This window comes from Ascaphus truei, chromosome 5 (assembly GCF_040206685.1).
Source record: "Ascaphus truei isolate aAscTru1 chromosome 5, aAscTru1.hap1, whole genome shotgun sequence".
In the NCBI taxonomy this organism is placed as follows: Eukaryota; Metazoa; Chordata; class Amphibia; order Anura; family Ascaphidae; genus Ascaphus; species Ascaphus truei.
In genome coordinates, this window is record NC_134487.1 from 293,127,269 (window position 1) to 293,142,302 (window position 15,034).

General features: G+C 44.1%; 1 protein-coding gene across 7 annotated transcripts in view; it reads left to right on the plus strand.

The window, feature by feature from the left end:
* Nucleotides 1-14,756, plus strand: part of FGD4 (FYVE, RhoGEF and PH domain containing 4) — a 154,850-nt gene extending 140,094 nt beyond the window's left edge. For all 7 annotated transcript variants that reach the window (XM_075602707.1, XM_075602708.1, XM_075602710.1 and 4 more), the window contains exons 11-17: nt 1,222-1,394; nt 1,489-1,519; nt 3,315-3,410; nt 7,770-7,895; nt 8,768-8,908; nt 10,845-10,985; nt 13,249-14,756. In XM_075602707.1, the coding sequence (XP_075458822.1) occupies nt 1,222-1,394; nt 1,489-1,519; nt 3,315-3,410; nt 7,770-7,895; nt 8,768-8,908; nt 10,845-10,985; nt 13,249-13,497 (957 nt within the window). In that variant the 3' untranslated portion in view covers nt 13,498-14,756. The remainder of the gene's footprint in view (nt 1-1,221; nt 1,395-1,488; nt 1,520-3,314; nt 3,411-7,769; nt 7,896-8,767; nt 8,909-10,844; nt 10,986-13,248) is intronic.
* Nucleotides 14,757-15,034: the final 278 nt, after the last annotated feature.

Sequence of the window (15,034 nt, forward strand, 5' to 3'; positions counted from 1 at the left end):
AACGGATTTTTCAGGAAACTGATTTTCGGCGGGCTCGCCCATCTCTACAACTCAGTGAATTTTAAACTTGTATTTTTCTTTTTCAAAATTGAAAAGGCAGTTAATATGGACGCTAAGCCCCTCTCACTTTGAGACTTCATTGGATTTCAAAGAGCGTCATCAGGGAGGCTCAGGATAAGACAGTTTATGTAATAATCTATTCGTAGTCTGCATGGAACACGGCTCTGCCCTTACTGGTGGGCAGAGTTGCCACCTTCTACTGAAGGCCAACCCGGAGAAAAATGTAAAAAATTCTCTCACCTGCAGCGGCGTGGTGCAGCAGCGGCTCCCGTGTGATGGCACGCGGCATCAAGTTGCCATGGCAATGGGACACCGCGCTGCGACGTCTCGTAGCGTCCCGTTGTCATGGCAACACAGCGTCGTCATTTGACGACGCACAGCCATTTTCATAGACGTTGTAAGGGGAGATGCCGGGGGGAAGCCGGACACGCCGCCACACCAAACCGCCACTTGGAGATTAAGAAGTTGGACCCGTAGTCCGGAAGTTAGTGCTCAAGACCCATAGTCTCCGGGTCAAGCCCGGAGTGCCGGCAACCCTGCTGGTGGGTGTAGAGCAAGTGAGAATAAACATCAGAGACTGTCATGTGAACACTCTGCTAAAGGCTTTTGGGCCTATGAAAAAAAAAACCTGCTAAAGCTTTCACATACTGTAATTATCATTTTTGACAAGAACGGCACCTTTTTAAGAAGGAAAAAAAAAAAGTAGTGGTGCCGTGCAAGATTGTAAGCGATACTAAACATGTTAAACGTTGGTTTTAATTTCCAAATTTATTTTTTAAAACGGAGTTAGAATAACATGAATATCAAGGCATTTTACTAGCTGGAGTCAATATAAACAAACCATGGATTATATTATTATAAAATAAATATATAAAATTCTAGATTTAATGTAGTGAAAACAATCTTTTGGTAGGAAGCATTAAAACATAAGGAGGTGTTTGAATTGTATCAAATAATGAACAAAGTGTCAGGTTGCTAGTACGCAGGTTGCGAGTTATTTTGAACGAAATAGAGAAATAAGTGTTACTTTTTAGAATAAATGTATCGTGCACAAAGTTAGGTGTGTTGAACATATTTCACAAATATTACCTGCAGTTGGCATTATCCAATGGCTGCTGCATCCTAGCAGTGATTACAAGTCGCTTCATCTCATTCTTCCAGTTCAACAACATGTTGCTGTACTGCGTTCCCAAATTCAGCCTGGTCGGTACCAAATACTCGGTGCGTACAAGGATCAAGTTGGAGGGGATGAAAGTGCTGGAGACGCACAATGAGGATTATCCACACACCTTCCAAATATCTGGCAAAGAGCGTACGCTAGAGCTGCAGGCCAGGTATGCGATGACACTCTGCAAGCTAGTGTAGTGACCATGTGCACGTGTTACCGTGGCTTTGTTCTGCGCTAATGGCTGTCTTGTTTTATTGTAGTTCCAGGCAAAACAAAGAAGAGTGGATTAAGGTAAGTGCGTTCAGGCCTATAATCCTTCTGTGTTACATAACCAGGTCAAAATCTTTTAAGCCATTTCCGTAACTTATCAATATAACTGAGTTACTGAGAAAGATTCAATCGACTTTCAATGGAAATGTTTACTGATTTTGTTGGGAAAATGGCTTTTTGTTCCAGCCTTAGGCTGCGCTTATAGTGCCGGCGACGTCGCAGCAAAACAAATGTATTGCCGCCGTCGCGTGTGCTTATAGTAGACGCGACGGGAGCGACGCTGGCGGCGTGAATTTGCGAAGCCGGTCAAATTTGATTTTTCAGAGGCTGTCGCCACGTGTGACAGCCGCTGAACCAATCAGAGACCTGGTCGCCCGCCACGTCACCGGAAAGCGAACTACAACTTTCGCTAGCAGCGACGGGTGAAGTAATCTGTGGCGTCGCCGTCGCGCGCACTATAAGGGCGGCCTTAGCCTTTTGCGTTATGCTAATGATGACGGCAGAATTAGTTTACCCAAAACAACAAAGAAAAGGAGTGTGAATTAACCATTTTTGTCTTGACACGCAGTCTTTATAATGAAATATATTGGGCAAATATAGAAAACCCTCCAAAGCATTTGGTTATCAATGTGAAGAATCATTTTCTAATCAAAATCAAAGTATTCATCTGACAGATGTTTAACAAATGACAAGTCCCCATCATTAGCTAACTTTGGTCCCTGGATGGGCAATAGAAATAATAAATAGGTTAGAGCAGGGGTGTCCAACTCCAGTCCTCAAGGGCCACCAGCCTGTCGGGTTTTAAGGATATATAGAATGAATGGGTGCTCCAATTGTCCCGGAACCAACTTGAATATTAATCCATATCACATATAAATAAGAGACATAGGCTTCTGTTGGGAGTGGGTATGCTACCAGGTGAGAAAATAAATCCAGGAAGCTTTCTTAATATCTCCTGAAGGTAACGGTGAATTGAAGATAAACCCCCTCCACTGTACCTCATTTCCGACAACAGTAATATAAAGTCCTGGAAATCACTCACCAGAGTATGTGGCCAAGGCTGAATAATCAGAAAATCTTCTTAATATCTTACCCACTCCTTAAGCCAATGAAGATCTCTTAGTGGCGTGTCCAGCTGCCAATGGAAGTCAACATGGTAGAAAAAATGTGCAAAATTTGCACGCAGCAGCGCACTGCCCAAAAACAAGGAACACAGGTGATAAAGTAAAGAATTTATTGCCCAATCACAGTGCCCAAGTGCGCTACTGCGTGTAAATTTTGCACATTTTTTTATACCAGGTTTTAAGGATATCCCTGTTTCAGCACAGGTGTCTCAATCAGTTGCGTGTGCTGAAGCAGGGATATCCTTAAAACCTGACCTGCTGGTGGCCCTTGAAGGCTGGAGTTGGCCACCCCGGGGGTTACGGCGAGATTCTCTAAACTCTGAGATTGCCTTTTCCGTGCGATCTGACAACACAAGTCCCATTCACTTCAATGGATCTTCCGCGTAAGTCCACACGGATCAGCTATCAGAGCTTAGAGAATACACCCCTTAGAACAGGTGCGCAGACTAGGTGCGCAGACTAATGGCAACATGACGTCACATGACCCTGCGGCAGCGTTTGGCGGGGAGGGCGCAGGCAGGGGGCGCTGGGGGAAAAGATGGCGCATCCCTGCCTTAGAGTGCTTGATTTATGCCAAGAGTGAGATCAGTTACCCTTACGATGAGTGGGTCTTAGCGGTGTCAATAAAAATGTGTGTAGTTTATTAATAAAGATACATGTAAGTGAAATGGGTTCTGCTGCACTTTCTTTAGGCTTTTCAGGAGACCATCGCAGAGGTTCAGCAGCGGAATGAAACCTTTAAACTTGCCACACCCAGAGACTCTGAGGAGGCGCCCGCTGAGGTTTCGGTAAGAGGACTCACATTTACATTCAAGTGCACTGCACATTATCCTAATGAAAGCAGCACGCAGTCCCAGCTCTGCCTCAACACATGTAGGTGGATGTGGTATTTTCCAGGTCTTACAAAGCTAATATTGCTTTACAATGCATCGCTGGCTTCTCTGGCAGTGAATGGGTTAATGGGCAGCCCCGGTTAGTATGGCGCTGGCACTTACTAAAAAAGTAAATTATTCGCGTTTATATTTATGGCGCAAACATATTCCGCAGGGCAGTACAATGTGGGGGGTAAGTGCAAGAATAAAACCTAGATACAATAAAACTATCGGCTCAGAGAAGCTTACAAGGGGTAGGGATGAAATGAGGATGGGGGGATGAAATGGGGTAGGGATGAAATGAGGATGGGGAATTATAAGGCCACTTAGCATTATATTAACCACAGGCTTGTCATGTGTGAATGGTGGGAAAGATTTTGATCGTGCAGGGTAAGGCGTTTCACATTTGGGGTGCAGCCCTGGGAAAGTCTTGTAGGTGGGCATATGCTCCAAGACGTCTTCCTCTCACCTCCTGTCCCTAGCCCTCCTTCTCTTGGCTGCTGGAGACCTTTCTCCAAACCCTGGCCCCTGCCATATGCCCACTGGATCTCGCTCTCTACTGCCAACCCTCTCATCTGTTAGATCTAAAAGCTCCAACCTGATATCTATTCACTGCTCACCGCCTACTTCTATGTTCTTGACCTGTTCTTCTTTCGCTCTCTTCACCTCTTTGCACTGACAGCAACCTGACTCTCACACTTGGACTCTCCCCTGGAGGCAGCTTTATCCTATGGCGGTCTTTCCTTCTCACACACCTCGCCCCTTGGGACGCGGGGGTGGAGTAGGAACACTTCTCTCTTCTCAGTGTAAGTTTCAGTCCCTACCTACCCCTGCTTCCCTGACATTCTCATCCATTGAGGCCCATACTATTTGCCTTTTCTCTCTGCATATTGTGGTCATCTACAGGCCGCCTAACTCTACATGTTCTCACTCCACTTTCCTTTCCGACTTTGAATCCTCTTAGGAGACTTTAACTGTCACATTGATAACCCCTCTCAGTCATGGGCACATCGCTTCCTCTCTCACTTCCTCCTTTGGCCTTCTTCAATGGACTGCTTCCAGCACCCACAAGGACGGCCACTTCCTTGACCTCATCTTCACTAATTCCTTTTCTGATTTTTCTCTCTCTCCTTTCCCATTCTCTGACTGTAACCTAATCATATTTTCTCTCCCTCACACTCCTCACACTCCTCACACTCCTCACACTCCTCACACTCAACCTCTAGCCTCTCCTTACTATAATCACAACCTGCATTTCATTGACCTTCAGTCCTTGGAATCCAGCCTAAAATCTTAAGTCTTCTTTACTACCACCCGCCTCTGACCCAAACACAACTTACAATACTGTCCTTGCCTAATCACTTGACCAGTATGCCCCCCCTGTACGCCGACACTCACAGCACTCCAACCCACAACCCTGGCTAAATACAGACATGTTTTCTGTGGGAGACGTCTTGCAGACCTACATATTGCCACCTCTGAAGAAAACTACTCCATTGTGATTCTTCTTGACATTTGATACTGTTGATTCCCCTCTTCCCCTACACAGTCTTCACTCTCTTGGCATCTTTGGCATTGCCCTCTCCTGATTTTCCTTCTACCTCTCTCACCGTTCCTTCAGCGTCTCTTATGTCAACTCCTTCTCAGCCTCTATTGAACTCTCTGTAGGTGTACCTCAAGGCTCAGTTTTAGGCTCCGTCTCGCTGGGTGACCTCATTGAATCCTTTTGATTAATTTATCATCTCTATGCCGATGATAAACACCTATATTTATCTACACATTACACCCAGGGCCGGCTGGGATGTTTGCGGGGCTCGGTGCAGGGACATGTGCGGGGCTTCGGCATAATCCAGTTATCGTGGCTCCGTGACGTCAAATGGTGTCGCGTTGCCACGACAACAGGACGCCATGAGGTGTCACATCATGGCAATGCAGCGCCACAGGGTGTTCCATGGTCAAGGCAACGCGACACAATTGGATATCGCAGAGCCATAATGACAGGACAATGCAGGAGGAGATGCCGGGAGATGCCGCCTGAGAAGGTAAGAGAGTTACAGAGGCCTAGCGCAATCAGTTTAATTGTTGTGGGGGAGAGGGCAGGGCCTCTGGAACTATGGGGCTCGTTGCACAGGCTTACACCCGCAGTCCAGTCAAAAATGAGAGTCCCTATCCGCTATTTCTGCCTGGGTGGCCCTTTTTCGCCTCAAGCTTAACATGGCTAAGACAGATCGTCATATTTCCTGCCGAACCAGGTCCCATTGTTCCCTTCTCCATTACAGTCAATAACACAACTATCCACCCAGTCTCGCATGCACGCAGCCCAGAGGTTATATTCAACTCCTCTCTTTCCTTCTCCTCACATGTTACTAAATCTTGCTGCTTTTTCCTTCGTAGCATTGCTAAGATACGCCCCTTCCTATGTTCCACTACCACTCAGACACTAATGCATGCCCGTGTTCTCTCCCACATTGATTACTGTAACATTCTTCTGTCTGACTTCCCTGCCTCACATCGCTCTCTGTTACAGTCCATTCAAAATGCTGCTGCCCCAATCATCTCCTGCTCTTCTAGACGCGTATCTGCTTCCAACCTCCTGAACCCTCTCTGCTGGCTTCCTATTCATTTCCGTATAAGTCCTGTATTATTATAAGCGCGTGCGCGTCAATGAGAAATACCCGTCTCCCTATGACAGTGTATCTAGTGCAGACGCGCACACGGCAGAGAGCGTTGGCGCGGCAGCTGTGCGGAAAACCAAAGAAATTTGTCTTTTCGAGCAGCTGTCGTGACATCATGGCCACGCTTCCTAATCGCGCGCGTCATCGTTTGGCCTATTTACACAAAACGCTCGCGACACGTGCATGCGCAACGTCATGCACACGCGCAAGTGCTTACTATAATACAAACCTAAACCACAACATTCTCCTCCTTAGTTTAACTCTACGTCCTCTGCACCTCTATATCTCTCACCTCTGATCTCTCATTACACACGTACTCGGCTCTTACAGCCCTATCTCGTCTTTTTTAATTAATCTCTCCCTACTGACGGACCGTTCTCTCACTCAATGTACGTGGAAGGACCTTCACTTCCTACATTCAAAGCCCAGCTGAAAATCCACCGCTTAAATGAAGCAGCTCATTAAATGTTTTATGCCTCTGCTACGAACTCTGGATGCCCTTCTAATAATGCACTTTTTACTCCTGATGTGTGTGTAAGCATCCCAGCATACCACTCAGGTTGTAAGCTATTTGGGGCAAGATCTCCTTTAGCTTTATGCTGCACGTATCCCCATTGTCCCAAGCCTCACTCTCTTATTGTCTGTCCTTCCTCATTGGGTCGACCTGTCACCCGCATACACTCCTGCATTCCTCTGTAATCTCTGTATGCCGTATACCGTGTAGGCACTTACCAGGACCTTATTCGGAACAATTACAAAATAATAATAAATAATAGTAGTAATAATCATAACTTTTTAATATAGCGCTTTTCTCCCAATGAAACTCAACGTGCTTCGCAATTTCAGTATAGCGCCGCAGCACATAGGAATGTTAGACACAGCCCCTGCCCCACAGAGCTTACAATCGATGTTCTTGGTGCCTGAGGCACAGGGAGATAAAGTGACTTGCCCAAGGTCACAAGGAGCCGACACCGGGCATTGAACCAGGTTCCCCTGCCTCACACTCAGTGTCTTTGTTTTTCAGTCAGTGTCTTTACTCACTGAGTAATTGCTGTATACATAATATACTATATATTATGTATGCTGTATTATTCTGTATAGTGTATAAATACTTTGACTCTCAGACACAAATACATGCAAAACAAACAGTCTTGCAACTTTGTGAAACTAGTGTCGTGCGACATTACCTGAGCTGATAAAATCGCCCGTTGTCAGACCTGGCCGTGTGCGCTAAACATGGAAGAAATGTTCGTATAGTGAGTGCAGCAATCCGCGTGCTTAGGATAATCAGTAAAAAACATTATAAACTTGAACGCAAAACTTCTCAAACACACAGGTGCAGACAAAGACTCCAGCACGGTTTCCTCAGATAACAATGTATGTACACGATGGGGAGGGGGGAGTTAGTTAAAAAATATAACAACTTACAAATCCATAGAAAGGCAGCCACACTAGCAGAGCGACCCCCAACGTTTCGAGTAGGAAAATTGGAAAAATTGCCATTATTTTTAAACGGGCGTAATTTCCTGGAACGATGAACCCCTTTATTCTGCCGGTCGTTGGAAGCTTATTGCTGTCTGTCTAAATGTCTTATTTGAAGAGCGCTGAGCTTGGAAAGAGAGCCCCGAGGTGGATTCGAGACAATGAAGTGACCATGTGTATGAAATGCAAGGAGCAGTTCAATGCCCTCACACGACGGAGACACCACTGCCGGGCATGTGGATATGTGAGTTTCAACTTTTTAACTTGTGTTCTCATCAGACTTTTTATAGTAAATGTCAATTAAATTTGCTGTTTTGCCTAATTATATTTTAAAGAAGCAATCCAAGACAGTCATTTTCCCCCCCCCCCCCCCCAATATAGAATTGTAGCAGGGGTTCTCCGGAGATAACCCCCATTAATTTCAGCTCCTGTGACCCCCTACTTCTGGAGATACTTGCCTCCGAAGTAGATGCCGGTAGCTGCTCTGGCTCAGCAAGCAGAACTTTCAGGTTTGAAGCTCCCGCGTCACATGGGCCAATAGGAAACCGCACCGATTACATCATGGCTTCCTATTGGCCCGCAGGCCGGGAAACATCTGAACAGCGACCATATTGTGAACCGTGGTAGCCGAGGAGAGCAGCTGCCGGCACCTAATTCGCAGGTAAGTGTCCCCAGAGTTGAAATTAACAGGGTTCAGCTCCAGAGACCCCCTGCTTCAACCCAATATTTAAAAAAAAAATGCAATTTTCTACAATTCCGCCACCGCCATGGATTGCCTCTTTAACTGTACTAATGTAAAAAAACCTATTAACTAAAACACCTGAATAATAAAAAGCAACTAACCTAATTCCCTTTTTTTGTTTAAAGTACATTTGTGTGTGCAAATGTGTGCACCCATAGCGTAGAACAAAGTCTGAAACTGCTTGTTATCCTGAAGATTTCCTACACCGTGAACGACTGATTCCAAAGGCCGCTGTTAGCCCTCACCATAAAATGTAACAACGAACCAATTTGCTTCCGAACTGAGCCGTGGCTCATGTCGCGTGTGTGGGACACGTTTCAATGCATTCAGTAAATCCCCGAGTCTGACTTTCACACGTATCCAATTTCTTCCAGGTGGTTTGCTGGAAATGCTCTGATTACAAAGCCACACTGGAGTACGACGGTAACAAAGTAAACAAAGTTTGCAAAGACTGCTTCCATATTTTCCGAGGCAGTATGGACGGTGACGAAAAGAAAAAGAGAGGAATCTTGGAGGTGAGGAGACGCAAAGCCTTTCAGATCCGTCCATCACAGAGCAGAGAAATTCGATCACTCGGGCCAGGTCCCCGCTGGCTACTGCAGCGCTCGCTGTGGCGGACGCTGCAGGGACAAGAGCCGCCCCACAATGGGGCCGGCCCACTGCGAGGGGGGGGCCGTCGCGCTGCGCCGAGAGAAACTCCTGCTCTCAAGAAAATTGAGAGCAGGAGTCGCGACGGAGCGCTAGGCCACACCCCCCGGCAGTTCAGCCAATGAGGGCAAACCTGCCGGGTGATGTCACGGCCACGCCCCGTCATGCCCCCCCCCCCCCTGTCTTTCCCCCTGCAGCTCTCTGCAGACCGGGGGACTCGACTGCACGCGCCGCCTGCCTCGCAGATGCGCCATCTGCCTCGCAGACGCGCGTGCAGCGCAGGCAGGAGGGCCGCAGCCTAAATCTGCCTGGCAACTTTGTAACTCGCCAAATTCATGGCCGCAATGAGTAATTAGTCGAGGCTTTAACTACACGGTGCTAATATTTCTTTGCCAAGGACCACAATCCTCTATTTCAAAACCATGTTATCATCATGTCAACAAGGCTCGTTTATTTTACACCACTTCAAATTGTTGGTCCAATTCCTCTCCATAGATCTGGATCCCCTTTCTTTAGATATCAAGTTCAGAGACACAGATTCCAATGCAACAGCACATTGTATACGTGTTACCAAAGAACACTTAGAAAGGAGCTAGGGTTTATTCCCATCCATACCCATCCCTGCTAGGGGCTTCAAAAAACATTCGGAAGCGGCTGTAACTCCTTGTTGGTATTGGTAATAATTTATCATTTGCCTTTGTTTAATACGGTAACGGCCAACTCCAGTCCTCAAGGGCCGCCTTTGACTGAGCCACCTGTGCTGAAGCAGGGATATCCTTAAAACCTGACTGTTGGTGGCCCTCGAGGACTGCAGTTGACCACTCCTGGTTTAATCACTTAGCTTTGCTGTGGTTGCAGTTCCCTACAATATGACCTATTTTGAAATGTTGCTGTTCTTTGAAACAGATTATCAACCTTATTTGTTTTTCCTAGCTATTTTTATTTTGCAAGTCCCGCAGCCGGCAGTATCACGTCCTGATGGGAACTCCTGTGTTTGTTTTTACACTTTCTCCTCTCCTCTCTTCACCAGAGCTGTTTCCCATGCAGATTACAAAGGCTCTTATCAGAAAAAAAAAGTCTTATCTTGATCTTCTCTGATACTAAGGTCACCTAATGTGACTGTGAGGGGGGCTCAGCTGCCATATTAATTTAAGTGATGGGCTCATTCTTCAGTGATTTAACAAAAACAAAAAACAGTTTAAAGAAATCAGTGATGTGGGTAATAATAGTAATATAATAATAATAGTAATAGTGAAATAGACCTATTGCACAGTATGGGATCAATCTTTAGAAAAGTAGAAAATACACATACTGGGTACAACTGCTCCTTTAAAGCTGCATTTTTTATTTTTTATAAATCAGTTCTGTACTATGGAACAACTCTGAATTACATTTTTTATGTATTATAATGTAACACACGTTTTTTGGTTTCTATAGGTACCATTTACAAAGTCACATCCCCTTCCTCTTCTGAAACCAGCTGTGGCACACCCCTTTTTGAGCCCTGCCCCCTCTCTTGCAGTGCACCAATTGTATCTAGTGACAGCCTGGTCACATGATCTTCCCCACAGAACTTTGCATCTTTGGTCCTCTTATGCTGCACTGACAGCCATTTAGTGAACCCCTGAGCCGAATCTTTGCCGATAGACAACTTAGCTACTTACTTATTGTGTGGATTGCATTGATGCACATATTAAAGGGGGGGGGGAAATAAAAACATTTTTAAAACGGCAGCTTGGACTTCTCCTTTAAAGGTCCTTCTCGTACTGAATTAGCATTTTTTGTATGTCTTTGCCTCCCTAGATTGAATCTGCAGAAGTCTCAGGAAACAGTGTTATCTGCAGCTTTCTTCAGTACAATGAAAAGTCGAAACCTTGGCAGAAAGCGTGGTGTGTTATCCCGAAAAACGAAGCTCTTGTGCTGTATATGTATGGTGCACCCCAGGTATATATACTCACATGTATACACACACACATGAAACAAACAGAAGCCCAGAAAAAGCACGAGAGCGTATCCAAAATGATGAAATTTATTATAGCAATATCAAAAAATACACACAAAATTACATTTAAAATAGCTGAGGATAACCCCAAGTACCTGAGCAGACTACCTGCAAGGTGTTAATAAAGATATATAAGAAAGAGTCAATTTGTCTAGGGATGTACCCAATATGCACTGCAAATAACTTATTATATATATACAATGGGACAACCAATCAAAAGGTATTAGGTTAAAATGTATTTCACCTTACCCCTTATAAACACCGGCCGGTGAAAACTGTGCTATAATGAACAAGACGTCCCCTAACAACATTCACCTCCTCATATAATTTTGAGTAGAATAAGGCCTATATGAAGTTATAATTGCTCATATAAGAGATGTATTGGAGGTATAACACAAAATGCAGTCTCCTATGCAATAAGCCCTGTAGAGTAGGGAATGTAAGTTCAAAGCCGGTCCTCACGATATGGATGTAATATATCAAATACCTATCCGGATCCCAGGTGATTCCCACGTCCAAGGACTGTGCTTCGTAGCTGTCAGCAGCATGAATATTCTTTCAAAGGAAACAGGGGAGCGCAGCTTGTAGCCATGAAAGAATAAAAACATCACAAAGAACAGAGATGTCTTACAGTGAATCAGAAATGGGATATGACCAACTCGCAAATGGCTACTCACATGAAGGTAGCAAATAAAGGGCAGTCATCCAACTTAAAGGGGTGGATGGTCCCTGTGGGTGGTGCAGCAACTACCAGCAACCAATATCCAAAAAAAGAAGAAAAAAAGGACCAAATAGTGTAGACAGCAAAACATATATATTATAACACAATAAAAATGGAGGCTTGCACTTAAGATGGTATCAAACAGCAAATCACGAATACACAGGAGTCGCGATCTTCCTGTGAGTCGTATGGATCTCTGCTACTGCCTCTGAATGCACCCGCATCCACGCCGGCGATCTGCGTCACTTCCGGTGCGTCTCGGACTTCCGGTTTCCGGTTTCTGTGGGTCCCCTTTAGGTTGGATGACTGCCCTTTATTTGCTACCTTCATGTGAGTAGCCATTTGTGAGTTGGTCATATCACATTTCTGATTCACTGTAAGACATCTCTGTACTTTGTGACGTTTTTATTCTTTCATGGCTACAAGCTGCGCTCCCCTGTTTCCTTTGGAAGAATTCTACGTGCAAGACCTTTGAGACAGTCTTAAAACAAGGGTCGAGTGTGTTTGTTTTGGCCTCATATTTTGTCACTTTTGTTCACTTTATAATATCACTTGGTAAGATGTAAAAAATGAAACTATTGGGTGGGAAGATAAGAGACCCTCCCCACATTTTTTGGTGACTGTACCCAATGAGATGACATCACTCACCACTGGAAGACTCTGTGAACCAATTTGCCGCTTTTTAGATTATTTTATGAAACCGAATAGTTCAATGACACTGGACACTCCTCAAACTTACCCCTACGGGACTCCTCAATCAGCAGGCACAGAGACACTGTTACTATGTCGTTATTTCTATTGATCTAATCACACACAAACACACACACACACACACACACTAACTCTAAAACATTCAGGGACCATTTAACACCTTAAGTCATAAATCCCATACTGCACAGGGGGGAGGGTTAGGCTTTACCCACAGAGATAAGATTCCTAGCCCGTCCTGTTTGAAAGTAAATTTCTTGGCTTAATCAATTGTAACATCGCCCAAAGAAGAGAACAGTGTATCTTGAAAGCTCGCACAAATAAAAGCATTTAGTTAGTCACAGAACGGTATCGACTATTTGTTTTTGAGATATTATATATATATATATATATATATATATATATATATATATATATATATATATATATAAATGTAAATACAACTGTATGCTCATCTGCATGTCTTAGGCAGGTCTGCAACCCGCCTTTCCCCATTATCACCCAGCACACAGCACTTCCACTGCAGCAAGGGATTCTGGGAAATGACATGCAAATGAGCACACAGTGCCACTTTTTGCTTCAAAAACCATTTTTAACATGGTTCCCTATAGGCTTAAGCTTGCTGCATGGTCACAGCTTTGAGCACAGCCTATATATATATATCTCATCCGGATTGCTGGCCCATCTGCTACACACAGGGCTGGTGTGGGTACATTTGGCATATAATAGTTCTTGACTTATCAGATGATGATATGTCTTGATTCATGTGTTTTCAGGATGTAAAAGCTCAAGCCACGATCCCCCTTTTGGGCTATTTGGTTGATGACGCTCCCCGCAGCGCCGACTTACCGCACAGCTTTAAACTGTCCCAGTCCAAGTCCGTGCACAGCTTTGCAGCCGACAGCGAGGATCTTAAACAGAAATGGCTTCGGGTCATCAACCTGGCTGTGACCGGGGAGATGCAGGAAGATCCCGATGACGCTCCGATCACTTCGGACGGGCAGCCAGATTCAGCCGATTCCTGAAGCACAAGGACAATAGATAACCCAATATCAGAAGCAAGTAAGAACATTAAACTGTAAGCAGACATTAAGGATCTGGGGACTTCAGTGACACGCCAAACTTCGCCTAACACCATCTGGCCTCAGAGAGGCCTGAAGATCAAAGGTTAAGTGAGTTCATTGTTCATTATAGGACTATAGGTCAATTGAAACAAATCTGCTATTTCCTGGGGTTCTATTATTCCCTCTGCCATGTTGAGTAGTGCAGTTACCCAAATTATAATGGATCCAAAGCAGCAAATTCTGTGCATGTGGATCTTGGAACGGAGCGAAGACGACGCGATGTAAAGATTCTCGTGATCGGGATTTATCGTGTACTTTTTCGGTGAAGAAAACAGAATTTCTGTTGCACTACATGGTAGCATTTTTAAGAGCACTCACAGGTAATTTACCAATCGCTTTGAAATTCAGATCACAAACCTCTATATATACGTTGTATATAACTGGAGCAATCTGTATGTGCAGTTGGAGCATATGGGTAAGTTGGGTTAGGATGCTATATTTATAGACATTCAATACAATTATTGTATTGACAAATCACACAACCGATATATGACGTCAAAATAAAAATAGTGAATATTAAGAATAGTATTATGAGTTGTTTTTTTTTTGTTTTTTTGCTCATTGGCAATTTACTAGTTGTCAAGATCTAAAGGCACAAACCTTTTGGTAGCAAAGCACAGTGATTTAAAGCTACCGTATACCTCCATTCTGTCCCAACACTGAGCTCCTTACAAGAAGAATGTATGGTACTGCATTATAGATTTATTTATACTGATTTTGCACATACACTTTTATGCTGTAATCCGCTATAAAACACAATCACACAAGACTTTCATATCTACTTTATGAAAGCAATTGTATATTATCCCAGACTACATGAAATGTTAACAGTTGTTGTAATTCAGCTCCCTGGATATATTTTCCACGGCTCCACTTTTTACACATGCTGCCAAATCTTCAGAATAGAACAGAAATACGAAGAAGTTTTTTTTTTTTTTTGAGTAAATCTAGATTAAAATTTGCTGTTAATTTTATTTTAAGTGTACAAAACTGTTAATTAAAACATCCGAGTTAAAAAATAAAAAATAAAAAGTTACCTAATTCCCTCTGTTTTAAAAAGTCCAATATTCCCTGGTATTTGTGGAGATCGCATGTGTAAATATTACTTTTGGTGGAATATGTTAAAATGAATGTTTGATGCGATAAAGCGATATGTTTAATTGCCTTGTCCGTGTTTTTACGTAGTGTGCCTTTAGAAAGAACATGATTTGCAGCAACACTGCAGGTTTGTGTCATCAGAAGAACGCAAAGTATCCACCTTTTGTAATCTATGTTAAAGGATTTTCTTCCTAAACGCTATAGGTGCTCACATTGATGTTATCTTTCAACCAGTCCCATACTTTATATGAGGAGTGGCCAACTCCAGTCCTCAAGGGCCACCAACAGGTCAGTTTTTAAGGATATCTCTGCTTCAGCGCAGGTGGCTCAGTCAACGACT